This window comes from Perna viridis, chromosome 14, assembly GCF_037379345.1.
Source record: "Perna viridis isolate PV_CMFRI_1.1 ecotype Kerala chromosome 14, ASM3737934v1, whole genome shotgun sequence".
NCBI classification, from domain to species: Eukaryota; Metazoa; Mollusca; class Bivalvia; order Mytilida; family Mytilidae; genus Perna; species Perna viridis.
Window position 1 is genome coordinate 779,864 of NC_142458.1, and position 22,711 is coordinate 802,574.

The 22,711-nt window shown below is 32.5% G+C and overlaps 1 protein-coding gene across 4 annotated transcripts; it reads left to right on the plus strand.

Annotated features, from left to right (window-relative positions):
- The first annotated feature begins 864 nt into the window (after nt 1-864).
- LOC148597663 (uncharacterized) lies at nt 865-18,719 on the plus strand. Of its 4 annotated transcripts, none has more exons than XM_088560033.1 (11): nt 865-974; nt 7,771-7,851; nt 10,209-10,400; nt 11,321-11,430; nt 11,969-12,053; nt 12,975-13,103; nt 13,946-14,122; nt 15,448-15,552; nt 16,263-16,337; nt 16,623-16,692; nt 17,042-18,719. In XM_088560033.1, exons 1-11 carry the CDS (start codon nt 944-946, stop codon nt 17,685-17,687), a joined length of 1,701 nt encoding a protein of 566 aa, XP_088416159.1. In that variant the 5' UTR covers nt 865-943; the 3' UTR covers nt 17,688-18,719. The 4 variants fall into 4 exon arrangements, with proteins under 4 accessions (XP_088416159.1, XP_088416160.1, XP_088416158.1 ...); XM_088560032.1 differs by lacking the exon at nt 865-974 and adding an exon at nt 5,906-7,344; XM_088560034.1 differs by lacking the exon at nt 7,771-7,851 and having other exon boundaries at nt 900-974.
- The last annotated feature ends 3,992 nt before the right edge of the window (nt 18,720-22,711 follow it).

The following is a 22,711-nucleotide window of genomic DNA, read 5'->3' on the forward strand; positions in this document are numbered from 1 at the left end:
TGTTAAGTATCGACGCATTTTTAAGCGTTTGACAAGATGGATTATCACAATATTAAACAATGCAAAGATTTATGTTAATCTACATTGCATATTAAACAGAAACAGCTCATGTTTTATAAAGTGGTACAACAAAAGGAATTTCGTATTAATCAGAGCATTGGTCAGGGTCTTGTTCTATCAACCTTGTTTTTTTTTTATCAATTTACATCGTAAATCGCCGTTGCCAACAGAGCCTACAGATTTGCAAAACCTGCAATTATCTCACACACGTTAGAGAAAATACCCATTGGCATACCCCGTTAAAAATTTTAATGTAAATATTTAGGCATATTTTTAAAGATAAGATTTAGCATTTGCGCCGATTTTATAAGTTTCTAATAGATTTCACTTTCAAGGATTTGAAATAGTTTTTATTGGCACCAAAAGAAAGGTATAACGGATAAAAACATGTATTTTAGTATTATTTGGTGTACAACAAATCATTTGTTCAATGTTACATTTCCCCCTTTTTATTATTTATCTCTCAATGGTTATTTTTTTCTACTTTCTAAATCTTTGCTTAAAGTAGTTCCAATGACCTCATCACATATACCTTATTAATTTATTTTTCTTTTTTAGGTCACCTGGTCTCGAAATACCGGGGCGTATATAAAGACTCCTGTCAATAAAAACCTATAAAATATTTAACTGAAACGTGTAAAATTAAAACGCGCTATTTACTAAATACACTACATGATACTTACTGAAAGAAATTTGCTGCTTGAAAAAAAATCATCATTTGAAAACTTCCAAGTAATCGAGTGGAGAGGTGAATAGGTACAGCTACATGTGTCACTGAACAAAATTACGTAACACCTGGGCTGTTAGAACCGATAATCACTGCCGACGCGTCAACCCGTATATTACAATTAAAACGCTGTTTACCGGTAATTCAAAATGTAATATGAACCAAAGTAAAACAAGGAAGTTAGTAGGTAAGTTTAGCTTATGTCATACATGAAAAAGGCTTTTATTAATATGTACATGTATTTATTTTCAAAACCGAACCATCATTTCATTTATTTCAATGTATGCATTCAGTATTTATTCATTATTATTACTTTCAAGGATTCGTATATAGCAAGGGTTGGAATCTCGCGCAATTTATGGTCCTGCTGGTCACGTCGTTACGGAAGATTTAACCATCATCGAAAACGAATCTTTGTGAAATATCCTTTCTAAAGGTCCCAAATACTGTGAATCACGCTCCAAATATTGGAATTATGACTTTAAAGTTCTTATGGATGCCCTGGAGGACTATGCAAGAAAATGGATAAAACGAGAACAAGAAGACATTGATTCTCTATCAGAGTGGTTAAAGGCCTTGAGGTCTTTAATTTTGAAACGAATGAAAGTTTTAAGTAGGTCAATGAGTGAAAAGGCTACATTAGTTTTCAAGACCCCGATATAGCAAAAACATTGTCTACTATACATGACAAATATGCTGTTGTACCAGCAGACAAAGCCCAAAACAACATTGTTTTTGTCTGCAAATCGTTTTACATTCAATGTTTATTATCAGAGGTAGATGTAGAAAATAATAGCAGTGCTAAAACCTATACTGCTACCACACTTTCCATAGAAGAGATTGTGGAAAACCATAAACCTGTGCTATCCTCGTCTTGTCTCTCTACCAAGAACGATAATTGTGATTTACCGTCTATGTACTGGATTCCTAGACTCCACAAGAATCCATACAAACAACATTTTATATCTGGATGTACCACCAAACCTCTTTCCAAGCTTTTAACTTCTATACTCTCAACTGTCAAAGAGGGTCTACAGTCCTACCACAACACTTGTTAATCCCGTAGTGGTATTAATTCAATGTGGATCCTGAATAATTCGGAAGATCTTCTTGGAGACAATCAGTTCAAGAGTATTATCTGAATATAATAGCGTTAAAACCTATGATTCTTCAAAACTGTATACTTCTATTCCCCATACTCAATTAAAACCCCGACTTAAAAACATTATACATCGTTGTTTTTCCAAAAAAGATGGTACACTTAGATACAAATATATAGCTCTTGGTAGAGATTCCTCATACTTTGAAAGAAATAATTCAAAATCATCTTCCAAATATACAGAGGAAAATCTTTACAAAATGCTGGAATTTTTAATCGACAACATATTTGTCCAGTGAGGTGGGCGTCTTTTTCAACAAACGGTCGGCATTCCAATGGGAACAAATTATGCTCTTACTTGCTGACTTATTCCTTCACTGTTATGAGGCTGATTTTATAGCTGATCTGATGCGAAAGAAAGAATATCGTTTGGCTAGATCCTTTAATCTCAGTTTCTGCTATATAAATGACGTATTATCTTTAAACAATCCTAATTTCGGGGATTTGATACATCGTATCTACCCCAAAGAACTTGAGATAAAGAATACTACAGATACTGTGAAGATAGCCTTATATATTGACCTACACTTAGAAATCGATGGTAAAGGAAAACTATTGACCAAACTTTACGACAAACGTGATGACTTTTCATTCAAAATTGTCAACTTTCCTTTCATCTGTTGCAACACCCCTTCAGCACCTGCGCATGGAGTATTCATATCACAACTTATAAGTTATGCAAGGGCTTGTCGAAACTATGCATACTTTTTGTATCGCACTAGAACCCTAACGAATAGGCTTCTGGATCAAGGTTATGTTGCTGCAAGTTTGAAGTCATCACTACAGAAGTTTAATGGTCGGCATCATGAAATCGAGGATCGTTATGGTGTATCCGTCTGCACCATGAAAACTGATTTATTCAACGGGTCATAGTTTACCTTTCCTAGTTTGTCTGCCCCGGACTTTACTATTTATGAGTAACTGGGCGGGTGTTTCTAGAAAAGCAGAGGACGCTTACCCTACCGGTGCACCTGGTCCATTCTCCCAGTTTTAAGTGGAGTCTGAGTTGCTCATCTACTTTTCTTACTTTGTATGTATGATTTTAGTTACATTATGTTCTTTGTTGTTTATGTCTTCTTTCCATGTCTGGTCTTTTCTCCCGGATTGCATTCTTTGGATTACCGCTATAACCTTGGTTGCCTTGGTTACTCTTTTACATAGTACGATGATTAATATGTTGTGCGGGGCGATATACAGTGAGATTACCCATGATGCATTTCGTTGATGTTGAGCCTGTCCTGTTAATGGCGGACAATTTCCATCACTTCAACATTTTATCACGATAAATGTAGGCATTCTGACTCATTGTTTAAAAATAAAATCCCACCTCAAGTTGGCTCCAGATTTTTTCAATGTTTTGTTTTGATCAATACCTCGATTCGAGACCTTAATCTGTTATCTAATTTTCGATCTGATCCCACATTTGAATGTAATCTTCACTCCTTATTTAAAATTCGAACCCGACCAATCGTCAAAAAAAAATTAAAACTTAGTTGAAAGTGATCAGAAATGACATAATTGTGTATAAAAGGAGTTTTATAGTTGAAGCTTTCCGTGCATTTGTGATATCACAGTTTTTATATGCCACGGTTTTGATTCCTGATTGCATAACCCCGTCTTCCAGGGCGGTTTCCCTCGTCAATAACTCCTTCTAATAAAACCCGAAATATCCTCATGGAATTTGTTTCAAATTGATCAGAAATGGTAATGGTCCGAGGGAGTATATAAGGAGTTTTATAGCCGACGCTCCATCTACCTTCATGATTTCAACGCTTTTATTTGACCTTCTTTTGACTTTTTTAAAATGGCAGCCGGAGTCACTCCCTCGAGGCCAGTTTCCCCTCCTGATCTAAAATCCAAACTTGTATCCATCTGCACTATGAAAACTGATTTGTTCAACTTGTCATCGTTTTCCTTTCCTTTTTCGTCTACCCCGGTCATGACTTTTTATTAGCAACTCGGCGGTTCTTTTGGTAGAAAAGCCGAGGACGCCCCCCCTACCGGTGCACTCTCCCCGTTTTTGTAGTGAAGTCCAAGTTGCTTATTTACTTTCATTACTTTGTATGTATTATTTTAGTTACTTAATGTTCCTTGCTGTGTTTGTCTAATTTCAGTTTCTGGTCTTTGTCCCTACATTCTTTCGATTTCCGGTAAAATCTTTGTTTCCTTTATTACTGCAGCGTGGTTAACAAAGAGGAGTTGTTTTATTGTATGATATTTAATGACATTTTCAATGTTAATACGAATGTAATCTTTCATTTTATATATGGTCGTTGTGTGTGTTTGATTGCCTTGCTAACAAAAAATAAAATATTAAATTTCGTTGAACTATTCCTAGATGAACAATGTGTCTTCCTTCGAAATTTATTTAACAAGTGCTAATTGAATGATACGGTGTACGTGGTTTCCATTATACTAATACATATCATGTTTACCATTTCGTTCTAACCCTAGGTACCTAGATCGAGCGTGGATATCTAATTTTGTCTTTAGGGTGTATGTTGACCTATATCTTGGAGAGTTTGTATGTACCCTTGAACTTGATAGTGGGTTTGTTTATTGTTTTAGATCATTTTGACTTTATATTAAAGGGTAGGTTTTTAAGGCCAATGGACTAATATAAAAGGAACTAGTCACTCCTAAAGTCTTTATAATGTACAAAAATGACTGTGATTCTCCGGTGTTTATACTGGGAAAACTTAAAAACTATAAAGTTTATATATTTGATTTATGCACTTGATTTTTGACTCCAGGATTTGACTTTTATAAGATAAGAAACTAACAAATTGATTATGACAAAGTAGTGATGAAAATATACACTCATTGTTGGGACCTTATAAAACCAGTTTAACCTTACCTATGCCAATAGGCACCAACTTGGAATTAAGCATACCAAACATGTAAAAACCTATCTAAGCAAGGCTAAAATTGGTTAAGCACTATAAAAGTCTTAATAAGTTTTATCCAAAAACCCCCTCCGAGCTCCATTTAAAACAAAATCTGGCTATGGACCTTCTGCCACAGATATCATGTGCCTGTCAACAGTCAGGAGATTGTTATATCACTTTTAGTGTGATTTTGAAGAATTGTCATTGTTCTGTTACCGTGGATTTCGACGACATAGGAAATAAAATCTTACCCTCAGGTAAGATATGCATCACGAAAAATATCGATATTACCTTCTAATTTTTTATTGGCTACAACCCATCAATCCTATAAAGGAAACATGAAGAGTAATGCAACGTAGCAACGGAAAGGCAGTCTTCAGGTATTTTAGGCCAATGAAAAAAAGTAGGCAGCGGTGTGAACTTTTGTATCACTTATATAAGGCAAAATTAAATGTATAGCATTGTTGAAAAGTTTCACTAGTATAACTTTTATTTGTTTTTGATGGTAGTTATTTTGAATTAGGCGTTTGTGTTTTAAGTTTTTGTACGTATATATATTCAGGTGTCTTCGCGTCTTTGCATTAGAGGTATCATATTTCATGTATATTGAATCTGTAGTTTTGGAGGTAATAAAGATGATAAAACATTCCTACCCAGTAAATATTGGCGTATGTTAATACTCTCTTCTTAAAGACAAGCTACATACAAGACGCTAAATATGCACTTTCACACTCACCGGATGTTAATTAACACAAGTTGACACAGTTGTTTATTGGGCCGTCCGTCTCTATCAATAGTACTTTGAGTGCCTCCGGTGGAATCATATTTATTTGTATCGTGGAGGACAAAGAGAAGGTAATTTGATACGAAATGAATCTAAAATTCGTCTTAATTTATATCTTCTTCTTTTCTTTATAACTTCCACCATTAATTGGAGTACACCAATACTACAATTGGTTTAAAATATAATCGTTTATAATATTGTTATACTATATATAAAATAGTTATACATGCATATAGTTCACTGCATATTATAGTTTTAAACATATATCACAATGCTGAAAAGATTTTCTTTAAGATAATAAATTTCATGTAGAAAACATTTTTGTTTGTCTCATATAATTAACAAATCTTTTCTCGAAAATTGAAAATTGCACGACCCTGGCTTTTGGGATGTAAAAGTAAAGACGTGAATAATTTCATGTTGTCACGATAATAATTTCTGGGTTAGATGGTACATGTCATATTGTAAATTAGCAAAATTCGCACAGACTATTATTGAATTTTAATAAGTTATTGCAATATAAATGTTGGTTTTCAGATTTCGCGTTCACTTGATTGCAAGTGAATGCTATTGCGGGGAAAATCATGATAACCTGTATATGCTGACTACATCACATTGCATGATCAAGCAGATTTTTTTTGTTTTTTTGTTTTGTCTTTGTTAAAAATTCATAACTTCCCAACCCACTACAAGGAATAGGTATCAAAATGAAGTAAAGATTTGTTGACGTGGTATGATTTTCTGTGATTCACCATGCAAAGAAATTCCTGGAGTGCAAGTGAACGATTGCGATTAAATACTGTAAAATATGAGTAAATAAGGATACTTTAGTGGTCAGTGCATAAAGCCAGTGGTGAATACGGAACTAAAGTGAAGTAACAATGCTGTGTGCACCCATAAGAATATATGGTTCAAGTTTTGAATACACTTCTCATTGATAGCATTAACCATTCCATATATAATCACCATCGTATATTTCTTTTTTAAATTATTACATTACCAAAGTAAATATTCTATGTTTGATTCTTAAACATTAAAACTGTAATTTTAAATTCAACTTAATACTATTTTCACACAAATATATTTTTTCAAAATGAATTATATTAATCTCACATTTAAAATCTTTACCCCGATACCATAGCGCCCCAGATCGCCCGTTCCCAATCCCTACCCCTATACCCTAACCCCAACATCGTCCGTTCCCAATCCCTTCCACTATACCCTAACCTCACATTGCCCGTTCCCGATCCCTACCCCCATATCTTAACCCCAACATTGCCCGTTCCCGATCCTTACCCCTATACCTTAATCCCCACATCGCCCGTTCCCGTTCCTTTATTTACCATAGAATGGGTACTTCATACAGAAGTATTATAGCATACACTTTCGTGTTACTTTTCTATGCTGTTTTGTTAAGCATTACAATTCACGGGAAAACTTTTTAAGTTGCTGCACAATACATAAATCACTCAATTGGATAAAGTCAAGCGATTTAAGTAATAAAATATTGGAATAAAATATTTTATACTTGTGAGTATGGCTTATTTCGTGTTCACATCTTTTCATCTGGAAAATGTATAAACATGTGATTCACATCACTGGTTTATAATGTTGTTTATGTTTACAATTGATTTATTTGTTCAGTTAAGTTTCTTAGATAAACATCGTCATGAACCCGGATATTTTAAGGTGAATTTACACCATAGTGAATGTAAACTATTCAAAGGTAACCTTTTTATTTACTTAATTTACTATTATTTTATAGACTCTCTTTTATTATTTTTGTCAGAGATGCTTTATATGCGCAAAATAAATGAAACAACATATAACTCTAATGTTTGATATAAACTTGTAAACGGATAAAAATACTTAAGACATGTCCCTTTGTCATCTTTCTGTTATAGATAACAAGATTATAATTACAGTCTAATCCGTCTTAACAGAACCTGAATGTTTGACATTTCATGAGAGACCAAGTTAAAATATTCATATCTAGTGCTTCTGAATAGTGTAAAATTTATCTGTATGTAAAGAACACTTGTTTTTTGTAACCATGATTGTAAGTATCATGCTAAAATCACTTAGGACAGGCTTGACTGTACAAACAATTTATCAGATGAACCGTAGTGGTTGTTATGTACATTTTTTGTAGGTTACTTTCTCGACCAACTCTCCTTCAAGATGAAGACCTTCGCAATTAACTTCCCATTTATTTTATTTTGTCACAACTTGGGTAAGTTTCCGTAATTAACTATGGGCTGATGGTTAAAACATTTTCGTGTTGATATATTATCAATACACTTGTGTTTTGTCATAATAGTCCAGTTATATATCCAGGAATATAATAAACCAAGGAAGATTGTGATAGCACGAGGCAAAACCGACTATTTTAGTCTCCAGAGGACCAATATTTCTTGTCAATGGCACATCATTGAGAGGAAAACCCTTCCTTATACATTTATGAATTACTTAATCAAAATGTATTTTTCGTAATTTAATCAACATGTACAAAAAGGTTACGAAAAATAATGCGCAATTTGTTGTTACATACAATACGACAAATGTACTCAGAATGCACATGTAAAGTTTAAGGACAATTTTATTCATAGTATTTCGAAATTATTAATAAACTGTTGTTGTTGATGAGATGGTCTGTGATGTTCAATGCTGAAGTACGTTGGTGTGTAACGTTGATGAGCGGAAGTGCGTTGGATCTATTGGCCAAAGTGATGCTTTATATGCTCGTATTAATAGAAGATTTTATTTGGAGCGATCTTCTTTCCGCATGAATAGCATTTTTACGTACGATTATTTTTCCCGAATGATTCATCAGAACATGAAATTATATATGTGGTTGTAGGTCGATTACCTAGAAAAAAAAACCAGTGTATACCGTGACACGCAGAGAACAGCACCGTCTAATTCTACATGGCATTTGTGTTTGTTAATTGTATATACTCTACTATAGATGTGAATAATGTAGTTTATACGCTAATATAAAAAAGAGTTATTCACGGTCATTCTATAGCAAAAGCTAATCAAGACATTTTTCATGTAAAAGGGTCTACTCATCCTTCTTATAGTGTCTAACAGTTAAACATAATTTGCCGCTGGGTATATAAAAAGGGGAAGCAAAATTATTACGCTCCCGAAGGGAGCCTTAATGGTAGCATTGTAAATTGGGTTCTGAATATTTATAGACAGAAAGAAACATCAATATCCGGATAGTCACTTCAGTATCAGGGGCTTTAAAGTAGCAAAGTGGCAGCTTTATTTCAGTATAATTTTAAATGCGATTGAGAACCAAACCAGTCTCGGAAAATATTCTCTGCTATCTGATTAAATACAATTAAATCATAGCTTTTTCCAGATAGGGACGGCAACAACAGTCTATAGCATGGCCTCCAGATGTTTAGGAAAATGACATAATGATTATTACCCAGTATTCTTAGGTACTTCAAGAAAAATTGCGAAACAAAACGAAACGAAAATAATCGATATAAAGGGAATGGTATCAATTCGAAACAAAATGAATAAAACCGAAATAAAAGTGACATAAAACGAAGCAAATCTTAACAAAATGAAAAGAAACTATATAAATGTAAGAAAGGTTATATGTCTTATGTTTACCATATGCTTACCAATGCCAGATAATTCGGCACAAAGACATTTTTTGGGGTCGGAGCGTGTATTTGGATAATTCAAACCTATATGAGGAACATTTTGGAATGTTATTAGAACGATTAAACAGGGCTCACAAAGAAAAGGCGGCATGAATTTCTGTTTCTTCGGGAGCACTTAAGGTTTCATCTGTCTCATATCAATTTAGTCTTCTTTTTTAATTTCGTCAGTAGTCTGATGCAGAAACGGAACGAAGGAAATGTTCTGTTTGATTGCATATAGACTGGTCTCATACCTGTTCGATTATTTTGTTGAATTAAAATATTCCATGGTTTTCGTATATGTACGGTACTATAGGGAAAAAATCTACATGAGAAGGTATACATTTCAGCCAAACACCAACAAAAAAGGACTTACGCACAGTGACCAATGCATTTCCGCAGTGCTTTTGGAAGTCAACAAGCATTTCTAAACATCGTAGTTCAGCATGATTTAAAACGTACTTCAGCGTAGTACGATTGCTCTTCTGCGCAACAATCGAATATCCGCGTCCAAGCGCATTTCCGTGTTTTTACATATTTGTTTGTATTACATATCATTTTTATATCTATTTGTATTTAATATCATTTCTTATCTATAACCCTACCGGTGCACCTGGTCCATGCTCCCAGTTTTAGTGGAGTCCGAGTTGCTTATTTCCTTTTGTTACTTTGTATGTATGATTTTAGTTACTCTATGTTCTTTGTTGTGTGTGTCTGTTTTCCGTGTCTGGGCTTTGTCACTGGATTACATTCTTTTGATAACCGCTATAACCTTGGTTCCATTGATTACTCTTAATAGTATTTGTATTCAATATCATTTTATATCTATTTGTTTACTGTATCATTTTGATGTCTATTTATTTACTGTATCATTCTGGTATCTATTTATTTACTGTATCATTTTGGTATCTATTTGTATGTATCGCAGTTGTCAGCAATAATCTTACGTTTGAAAACAAAACTCTCCCTTGGATCAATGCAACACAATATTGCAGAGATAATGGATTAGTAATGGCGAGTAATGAAAGTGAAATAAAAACGTGGTTAAAAGAGAAAAACATGAAAAACAATGTATGGCTTGGAAAGTACGAAGAATTTACCGAATGGGCTTATATCAAAGGTATAATAATAACATTTTTAAAATAAAAGTGCTCTTGTTATTTCTTAATTGTACTAGTCTTAGTTGTATTTATCAAATGTCCAACAAACTCGAAATGTTCCGACATTTTGGTCTATTTTTCAATAGTCCTTTTTTCATATTTACGGAATGCAAGCCATTTCAGGAAGTTTTTTTTTAACGGGCGTTACCCACCAAATACGAAAACCTGGTTGGCGGTCTCTTTGATGGGAATAAGAGGAAACTTTTTTCTTTGAAACTTTAATTATTTCCAATTCGTAAGTATCTAAACTGTTTGAAATAATAAATTTGAATGTGAAATCTTCTATTGTTCATAGTACCAATAGGACAGTAACCAAGTCTGTAGGATAGGAGAGTTGCTTCCCTTGCCTTGCTTAAAATTAAAAAAAAACAAGGTTAAGTCGGGAATGTGAAAAAGAACTATTTATGTAAAAAACTCACATGTACATTCAAATAGCAGCAATTTCTAGGAACCAAAGTTTTTTTTAACAAAACGCTAAATCATTTCTACGCGCACCTTTTATGCTTTTAAGAGCCTTTCTCCGACTTGAATTTTATATTCAAAGATACAACGAAACATATTTTATCCACGAAGACCATACTTAAAAAGTATCAACACTATTTAATCATCCGAACTTGATATCTTTCTTACAATTTAAAAAAAAATGATTTCTTTCAATCATTAGAAAAGATGTAGTAAACCTTTGTTTACTCAGTCTTGGTTCATTTTGTTCATGCGTCAATATTTAAGCCCTTTTAATTTTGATTCTTTACACATGTTTTGTTATTTCATATCATTTGTTGTGTGTGTCTTGCTGTATATTTTTTTGAAAATCGTCCAAATCTTGGTTCCCTTGATTTCCTTCTCATACCAACATTCTAAATATATATTCTATATACAGGTTGTTATGATGTTACAATATACTCAAGTGATCAGAAGTCAAATGTACAACTACAAAATCAATGGTTGTGTCAGACTGCATGTAAAGACAAACGATATTTTGGTGTAAAGGTATTAATGATTTAATCTATCATACACAATTTATAGATTCCCCTACAAGTTAATAAAACGAATTTAAAATATAACATTAAAGTCCCAAGAGCCAGATTTCAGTCTGATCCAATAGTTCTGAATAAGAAAATATAAGTTACTTTCGTATCTGGATATATTCATCAAATCGACTGACAGACAATGAGTTCCAAGTCTACTAGAACTTAGCTTGTCATCGGCCACTCTAGTATAAACGCGCACTCTGACAGGTTAAACTTGTCTCGTATTATTTGAAACATAAATAAATTATATCGATTGAATACCACTGGTATGAATGATATACATTTTGTTGTATTGTATGTAATTAAAGCAAAACTGAAATCAAAACATCACGTTTTATTTCACTGGAGAATGTAAAAACAACGAAAGCAAAGAAAGACGTAGATAAATGTTCATTTTATTCTATAGAAGTTTAACATTAAAAAAAAGCCCGAGTTCTTATTCAAGATTTATTGATTCTTTAATTTTGTTAAGCCTCGATTTCAATCTATATTTTCAGGGCAATGCGTGTATCTGTTTACAAGACGTTTCAGAATATCCTAAGTGTCAATGCAACAACCCTAATTGTGTGACTATATGGGAACGTAAGTAACAATATATTTTTGTAATAAGCATCGTATTATACTTATTTTTTTTCACTTTTATCATGTTAATGATATACATTTGATATGCAGAACATGTCCAGTAGAAACAATCACGTAGAAGGCTTCATCAAATATATAATATTGTTGCGTTAAATTTGAACATACTAGCCCGTCAGTCGGTTTCATTGCAACAAAAAATGTTATCGATTTTGTTTTTATGGTGGTGATAAATGGTAATTCTTGGATTGTATACCGATATACAACATATATTTCGTAATTAAGTGTCTTTGTGATATAATTAACGATATCAAAACTTGCTGTATGTATTGGATTATTTTAGGGTGAAGTATTATACCTAGGCAAAGAGACAAAACTATTGAAATCAGTGATTTTTTTGTATAATATACAATTTTATCAAAGCTTATCGGCACCTGTTTCCAAAAAAGCATAGAGCGCTTACCCTACCGGTGCACTTGGTCCATGCTGCAATTTTTAGAGGAGTCCGAGTTGCTCATTTACTTTTGTTATTTGTATGTATCATTTTTGTAATTGTATGTTCTTTTTTGTGTTATATGTTTTCCATGTCTGGTCTTTGTGCCTGGATTATATTCTTTTGATTTCGTCTAGAATCATAGTTCCCTTGACTGCTCTCTCATGCAATCATTTGAAACAGAATGAAATTAATCTACACAAACGTACCGGTGATTTATACCCCTTAAACTAGGTTGAACTCTTTAGGTTTAAACTTGTTTTGTATTTTTTGAATGTTTTGTTCGTATAAATGAAAAACGCTATTTAGCCATTTTCACTCAGTACGAAAGTGATGAATGCAGGAAAGTATGTATGATAATGTGTGAAATTTTCTTCTTTAAGTCGAATTTTACTTACAAAATGAATAATTGAGGTGCTTTATGTTTACAGATTTGTTGGACCTATACGCCTATGAATGTGTAAATCAAACATGCCAATGTCTAAGTATTCAAAGTTGTAAAACAACTCTATTTGAAAGGAAGTACGGAAATTGTGGCAAGAACTACTACGTTGTTTGTGGTAAAATTATTGATTATTTTAAATACGGTGAAATCTGAGTAAACAGGATATCTTGTGGACTGTTTGGTGTAGGCAGGTGTTTAGTTTATTCAGGTTCAAAATACATTTGTAAATTGGTTCAAGGTTACTCATTATTTTACACATTATAAGAAAAAAAAAACAAACAAACAAACAAACAAACAAAAAAACAAAATTTTACATAAGAAAAAGATATGGCAGTACTGGGTCAGTTTCTCTTGGAGGATAGGCCGCCTATATATCTGTATCACAGGCAACATTGAAATTTTAATCATGTGACGAACATGTCCTATCTGATAAATATTATCTGTTGATTTTCGACTATAGCTCACATTTTGCAAATTAATTAGATACCGATGTTAGAAAACAAATTGTATATCGACACTTGAAATTTGTTTAGTACATTAGTTACATTCAGTAGCTAAAACATTCATTTAATAATTACTTAAAGTAATTCATTACTACAAAATCAGATTTATACTCTGTAAACAAAACTTAATTTGAAGTTACCACGATTTTTCACACTTACAAACTGTATCGTTAAAAACAAGTTAACGGGAGATCAACGAAACGATGACTCGACTGGTAATCGGGCTAAATATAACCCAAGAATAACGGCAAAGAAAATATACACACATAAGAAAGAACAAAATACCATGCATATAGAAACAAAGGTATATTAGTAAAAAAGAGTAAATAAAGACGACAAAACAAAAGATAACTGATAATAAAGTATAATCGCCATTGGTTTTTAAGTGTTTCAGCAATTTAAATTTTATTATCAGGGAACATCAGTAAATAAGAATCTTATGTTGATATTTAAGACAATGAAGACGTCATTGGATTTTCTAAGGTAGGGCATAAAAATGCTGCGAATGAATGTTACAAAAGAGGATCATTTATTAAGTGGTTCACCAGAAACGACTGTCCATCAGACCAACAATCTCAAATATGGACCAGCGGTATAAGGGAAAGACATGCCGTTATTCTTCACAAATATAGTAAGTTATTTAGTTGATTAGAATGATGCTACAAACAGGAGTGTCCTTGCGTGTAATGTTTTAGGTACTACTGGCTGCGCAGAACTAGATTAGCATTCCGGAGCATATGCCGTCACTCCCTTGTTTTTATGGGAGTAGATATTGTACATTTCCGTTTTTACTGTTTTCACGTTCAGGCTAATCACTTGGGTTGTCGATGAATCTGAAATGTCCCATTATAATACAAATACTACCAATAAAAATAGACATACCAATTTTGGCATGTTTTTTTTAATTATGACTTGCCTGTTTTTCGTTATGATGTTTATAACAAATAAAACATTGAAAAATATGACCTTAGAATATTAAAAAAAAACTAATTGCAAACGTTATTAATCATTAAAAATCAAAAGAAATATTGTTCAATATGACTGCCTTTCTCTCTATGATCTATTGTTGATGAAGCCAAACATTTAAATCTCCGTATAAAAAAACAAAACATTTTAATCGGTGAAAAATGCAGTAGTTCTGCTCATGGAAATGAAGAGTAATAAACAAGTACCAAAATGATACACTGCAATAGTAAAAAAGGAAAGGCCGTACAAAAAATGGCATTATCACGGTAAAAACCGAAAACCACGAGAATGATACTGAATTAATGCCAGTACAGGATATGTAAGTTTCAGCACCTGACTCCGTGCTTTCACTGGAATGGTGATCTTATCTAACATTCAAATCATGGAAACTTTGTCATTTGCAGAGCGTTTGGTTCATTATCAAAAGTAAAACATTTCTCCATGTAAAAATACTGATAAAAATGGCATTTATATTTATACATAATGAAATTGTTAAAAAAAGAAAAAAAACAATCAATAGAAGATTTTAGAACAGTGTTTTGTGATCCTGGAAGTAAACAATTATACGGAGATCGGTATCCAGCAACAAGAACGAAACAAGAACAAGACTTATGAACCCCATTTAAAAATGTTGCCTATTTAGTTTCTGTCTCAGGCCAAATAAACATTGTCATCTAAAAAGAAAGAGTATTTTTATACTTTAAAAGATAGTTTTAAGCTGTATTAGATATACTCCAATAATATATGACTCTCTTAACCGAACCTTTTTGGACTTAATAGTTTAAACAGGTTCAAAACGTATTGAAACTTATATGTAGAGACTTTGAAAGATGTCTGGTGTACGCAGTTCGGTATTTCCAGGGGAGGTTTTGCTGCATCTAACATTTCGGGTTTTTTTTTCATATCAAATTTAGGCACTGGTAAATATCTATATATTGTAAGATCTTCATGCATATCCATATCACGATATTTTATTTTTGTAATTTTTAGATGTAATAGAACAAAAGAGATTACTTAAGTGTTACTATGCGAAGAATGAAAACAACTTTCAGATGGAGAACTGTGAAAAAGAATATGAATTTTTTTGTAGAAAAGGTATTTGAAATATTAATTTTACTGGTAAAATTATCAAAGCTTGTCAACTAATATTTAATGTCCATGGTACTGTACGAGAGCTGAAGCTTGTTTTACATCTTTGCCAGTACTTCTATGTCTAAGAATCGAACATAATTTGTACAAGGTGTGGCACACGAAAAAAAACACAGAGATTTCTTTGCATTAACCAAGTATTAATACCTAATAACCCCCAGAAATAACAACTAAAGTGATTGTAAAATTTGCTTTTGAAGAAAATGATAGATCAAATTTAGTTGATATGCACAGTGGGAAATTGGCGGAAAAATTTTCCCACACTTTTCCATATATAAGCAGTCAAAAATATTTTCGTCACAGATGCTTCAGAACGAACCAAAATAGCGTTTTTGGTTGTTTTCTAGATTATTGAATGTATTTGAGGCAAATTAATAATTAAGATGGGGCCACCCATTGCCTGAATTTTACACAGATTGATACTTAAGTTGTCTTCAAATAATAATGTAGAATCATGAATATTAAAGGAAGCAAAGAATTTCAAGGGACTATTTTAAAATGTCAAATGTCTTTAGTTAAAGGTTAAACTACAACATACACATTCTGATCATGATTACTCAAAATAGGGGCGAAACCGAAAACTATCAAATTTTACTTCGAGTCAAATATTTGATAAGGAACGATACCTAGAGCTTTTTTTGTTTCTTTGTTTTCAGAGACTGCTGACGACATAATAGAACCGGCAACTACAACAAAACCAAAAGCTAGAGAGCAGAATATTTCGTCTGCAAGTATGGACATCTAGAAACCTCAAAATTCAAGAACGTGGTCAAACGGTGAAAATAGAAAACAGAAAATAGAATAACCACACAATTTAAATAACAGAAAAAAAACAAAAACGTATAAAAAACTGATGATAACAAAAACAGGACACCATATTTATAACTAAAACACTTGCAATAATAATTCTGACAAAAATACGATGATTGCATTTGGCAAACATTCCGATTCCTTACTGCCTTATGATAAAATATTAATAATCATAATAATAATAATGACACACAATTCTTTCACAGTTCCTATTGCAATTGGAGTTGTATGTGCTATGTTGACAGTTATAGCGGTGATTACCTTCAGAAGACAAAGGTAAGTTGATTTCATTGATTTTCAGTTTGATGTTAATTTTAAGTTTGTGTTCTTTGTTGTGTGTGTCAATTTTCTATGTCTGGTCTTTGTCCCTGGATTACATTCTTTTTATTACCGCTATACCCTTGGTTCCTTTGAATACTCTTTCCCAATAAAACCTGTTAATCGTTGTATTTTTGTGATTCTTTAATGTATTAAAGCATAATTTCATATGCAAGTGAGTTAAGAAGCATGTTTTGTTTTTTATTCAGTAAAGAATTGATTGACTGTAAATTCCGAATTTCATAAGTTTGATACAATAAAAGCTTACCAAATCTAAATTGAATGATATGAGTATTCGATTTTGTAGCTGGCAAAAACTGAGAAATAATTCATCAGCCCAAACTACGAATGATGAAAAACAATTATCCAGTGAATCTTCTACAGTTTCAAATTTAATAAACAACAAACAGAAGCCTTCTATTGAGAATATTCAACTTCATAAAAACAATAAAAGTTTTCCTGCTTGTCAAAATGGAAACAGGGCATCAAACTACAGTCTTGCAAAGCCTACTGAGAATATCAATCAACCTGGGAATTATAGCTTTGCTCAGCCATTCGAACCCGATGACAAATACGTGTATAATTCAGAATACGACCATTTGAATAGTACTTTAAAACTCACTACTGGAGACTCAGACTACTTAACATCCACTGAGACAAAAGTCACAAACAACGACAAAATAGGAGCCTATGATCATCTTGATTCACTAAAAAGGAAAGAAGGTTTATCCGATGAATCAATTTCAAACTATGACCATCTGCCTACAAACACCGGAAGTGATCCTACTTATGATGTTTCCGGTAGAATGATTCATGATGACGGTGGTAAATATGATCACCTACCATCAAACATTAGAAGCGACCCTACTTCTGATTATCAATCAACGAGTAACGGATTTACGATTGATAATAATTACAATTATGATCATTTTGTTGGGGAAACGATGACTTAACGTTTAGAATAAGAATTATCCATGGCGTTTCATGTGTGTGTTTGTGTTTTTTAAACTACAATATTTTGAAAATATATCCATACCAATTATTTCATATTCCTATACATCACCCATTGCATCCAAAATTTTCAATTATAAAAGGCCATTGCAGAAGAACCTCGATATTGAGGACTTCAAGGCTAAACCACCTGACTGTTCTTGCAAAAACTTTCCATTCAAATATGATCCTTCCGGTCACGTCGTAACGGGAAATTTAACCATCATCTTTCTAAAGGTTCCACGCTCCATAAAATGGAATTATAACTTTAAAGTTCTTATGGAAGCCGTAGAGGACTACGCAAGAAAATGGATAAAATAAGAACACGAAGACATTGATCCTCTGCCAGAGTGGTTAAAGGCTGTGAGGTCTTTGATTTTTGAAACGAATGAAAGTTTTAAGTAGGTCAATGAGTGTCAATGCAACATCATTTTTCAAAGGCCCCGATGTAGCAAAAACATTGTCTACTATACATGACAAAATATGTTGACGTACTAGCAGACAAAGCCCAAAACAAAATTGTCGGCAAAACGTTTTAAATCCTTGTTATTACCAGAGGTAGACGTAGAAAATAAAAGCAGTGATAAGACCTATACTGCTGCAACACTCTCCAAAGAAGAGATTGTGGAAAACCATAAATCTGTGCTATCCTCTTGTGGTCTCTCTACCAAGGACGATGATTGATTTTCCGTCTATGAACTGGATTCAAAAACGCCACAAGAATCTATGCAAACATCGTTATATAACTTGATCTGCAAAATGTACCACGAAACCTCTTTCAAAACGTTTAACTTCTATACTCCCAGCTGTCAAAGAGGGTCTGCAGTCCTACCGTAGTGGTATTAATTCAATGTGGATCGAGAAAAATTCGAAAGATCTTTTGAAGACAATCAGTTCAAGACTATTATCAGAATATAATAGCATTAAAACATGATTTTTCAACATTGTATACTTCTATTACCCATACTCTGTTAAAATATCGACTCAAAAACATTGTAAATCGTTGTTTTTCCAAAAAGATGATACACCTAGATACAAATTTATAATTCTTGGTAGAGATTCCTCATACTTTGTGAAAAATGATTCCAAATAATCCTCCAAATATTTTTAAGAAGATGTTTATAAAACGATAGAATTTTTAATCGACAACATATTTGTCCAGTGTGGTAGATGCGTTTTTCAACAAACGGTCGGCATTCCAATGGGAACAAATTGTGCTCCTCTACTTGCTGACCTATTCCTTCACTCTTATGAGGCTGATCTGATCCGAAAGAAAAATATCGCTTAGCTAGATCCTTTAATATCAGTTTCCGCTATATAGATGACGTATTATCTTTAAACAATCCTAATTTCGGGGATTTTATACATCGCATCTACCGCAAAGAATTTGAGATAAAGGATACTACAGACATACTACAGACATTGTGAAGTCAGTCTCATATTTTGACCTACACTTAAAAATCGATGGTAAAAGAAAACTTTTGACCAAACTTTACGACAAAGGTGATGACTTTTAATTCAGAATTGTCCACTTTCCTTTCATCTGTGACAACATCCCTTCGGCTCCTGCGTATGGAGTGTTCAAATCACAATTTATACGTTATGCCAGAGTTTGCCTAAACTACGCAGACTTTTTCGTATCGCGCCAGACTTCTAACAAATAAGTTTCTGGAACAGGGTTATGTTGCTACAAGATTGAAGTCATTATTACAGAAGTTTTATGGTCGTCATCATGAACTCTTGGATCGCTACGGTGTATCCATCTCCGCCATGAAAACGTATGTGTCATAGTTTTCCTTTCCTCTTTCGTCTACCCCGGATATGAATTTTTTATGGAAAAATCGGCGGTTGTTTCTAGAAAAGCAGAGGACGCTTACCCTACCGGTGCACCATGCTCCAAGTTTTTATTATATACATATATATAATTTATAATTTATAATATAAACAGGAATATGATTTGCCCATCAATTCATGGATTTTTGCTTTTACGACTCCAGGTTTTATCATATGGAATTTTTTACTTTACTCAATATCTGCTTCCCTGCTGTTCATCAGAACATATCACTGTATAAATAAGCAAAGATTATTAAAAATTTACCCTCACAATGAATCTTTATTAAGTCATGCTTCATAACAAAGGGCTGCCTTGTGTTTAAGTTCCTGTGTAAACACTCACAGGAATTAAGTTAAAAACAAAAACAAACAATGAAAGCACATCTTGACTTTCTTCCAAAATTTGTGTATTATAAAAGATATGATAATGTTTTATAGGAAAAAAAGGAACAATAAAGTTTCAGGCAAAATAAGTAATCATAACTTGTAATAACTAATAATGACCTATATTACATCTATATATAATAATAATGACCTACAATGTCACTTAACGTGCTAAAAATCGAACATAATATGTTTCACAGTGTGAAGTCAACAATAAGTATTGTCAAACATTCTTAAACTTGATTCAGGTCTGAAACATTACAATTTCTGTTGTGAATAGATGTTTGACAAAGCATTAATGATTATGACAAGAATGACAGTTGTCAAAGAACTTTGAAATTTGTTATTAAAAATGAGAAATAATCAATTCATATAAAAATGAAGAAAATGCTTATTTCTGGCATATATAGATCCTTTATATCTACGTATCTACTTTGAGAACTCAAAAATACAATACCGATGGTTAAAAATTTGATCTGAACAGCTCTTCCAAGACTTAAAGTTCACACCCTTCATAAAGACTGTATCGCATTTCCATTCCTATTACCTCATATGCATATCTCATTCATATTCTAATTTGCCTAGTACGCAATAAACATGGCATATATTTGTAGCTAAAATAACATTGTTAAAAGTTATTTAATTTAGTATTTTCTATTTATATATATAAAAAAACAAATCTTTTATTAACAATTTGGGTCAAATACAAGTTGTTCGTCCTACGTTCCATACCTCATTCACCATTACCCAATAACCATTTAAATGGGTAATTTACTCAATGCGGGTGGTGTAAAACATTTCGAACTTTACAAGCTACAGCAAAATTAAATTATTAAATCGTAAAAAGCAATTATCGATTTTATGTAATTATCAAAGTAATGTTTTCTTCAAAGGTAAATTAGAACGAAATGTAGTTCTCTCAATACATATTCTATAAGAAAAACGAACCTCATATGCCACTCATGTAAAGATATGCGTGTCAGATCGGTTAAACTATCGGTTATATTACATGTATTTTTTAAATATCTGAGTTAACATAAATGACGGTATGAGAACAAAACTTAGTATGTCAAAATAGATACTTTATTGTAGCTCAATGTTTAATGCAATGCATGAAGCATCAGTGTTTATTACAGGGATATTGTTGATCCTGTTTGGCCTAATGTTTACATGAAAACGATGTAAGCAAATTGATCTAATATATTACTTAAATAACGATATGTTTTGTAAATACCCGTTCTACGATGATGTATCTATTTGTAATACCGCAGAAATATTTTATAATTTCAACATTTATCAATCCGTTAAACCACATTTTAAATAGTTTGTAGGACAACATATAAACATTGAACTCTAACTAAGGGTGATTATAAAGTTCCTTTCTTTCAAGCATTATTTGCGGACGCTTTCCCGACCGGTTTACCTTGTCCATGCTCCCAATTTTAGTGGAGTCCGAATTGCTCATTTACTTTTGTCCTCTGTACGTATTATTTTATGTTCTTTGTCGTGTGTGTCTGTTTTCCCTGTCAGGTCTTTGTCCCTTGATTACATTCTTTTGATTTCCGCTAGAATCTTGGTTCCCTTGATTACTGTTTCAATTCTATAACAACCACACATTTATTTGATTTTTTTTATTTTATATTTTTCCTGCACTTAATAACGACTTATGTTGCTTGTTACCAATAGCGACTTGGCGTATATTGTTTTTTGCATTTGTATTTGTTTTGTTTTTGTAAAATTGCAGTGAATATAAATAAAAATAATATTTGTTGTGAAGTGACTTAAATTAAACAAAACTTATAAATTAACGTATAGTGCAAAGACGTAGAGTATTGAAATGCATCTGTTTAAAACATCCATGTTGTTGGAAAAGTAAAAAAAAAAGAAACGAAAGTATGCCTCTTCTTTTCCTATACAGGTTGGAACTCAGACAGACACAACAAAGCACAAGACAAAAAATAAAAGAAGCATGGACATATAACAAAATTCACATTTCGAGCCTTAGAATGATAATATGAAAAAAATCTTGCACAAATTCTAGTAGATTGTTTAAAACGTACAAGAATGATTTACGAGCAGCAGTTAATGTGTCATATTACAGAAATCGTTCTTATTATAATCATATCGTTCAGTTGAATCAGAACGATTTGTGTAATATCGCACATTAACTGCTTCTCGTAAATCATTCTTGTACGTTTTAAACAATCTACTCGAATTAGTATCGACTTTAAAAATTTAAACGTACAATTAACTTCCGTGTTCCCATCATTGTATGCAGGAAATTGACATAAATGTTGTCGTTTCCTATTTTATACTATTGCGGTAGGCATGAAGTTTATGTTTATATTAAACAGTAAAACTTTATCCATATTTCTGTCTGTTGTTTCTGTTCTGATTGTTTTATTTATCGTCATGTTACATGTAGTAAATGAATTTTATTTTATTTACTTGTCTTCCTATTTCCTGTTTTGTTTTACCCCTTAGTAATAGCCAGCAGTCTGTCTATCTGTATATGTTTGTAGTATTTATTTATTTACATTTTTGTAAAAATAACTACGCTGTCATATAAAGCATGGTTTTGTTGTGTTTATCTATTTAACTACTTTCTGCTATGAACTTTTTCTTTACTGATAATTAGTTGTTTGCTTTAAGATATAATCTTTAGAGACGAGATTATCAGCAATTACTATCCTGGTTATCATCCATATCAGTGAATTTGGTAAGTCCATTACATATCATTCAATTTAAAAATTATAAAATGCTCATATTT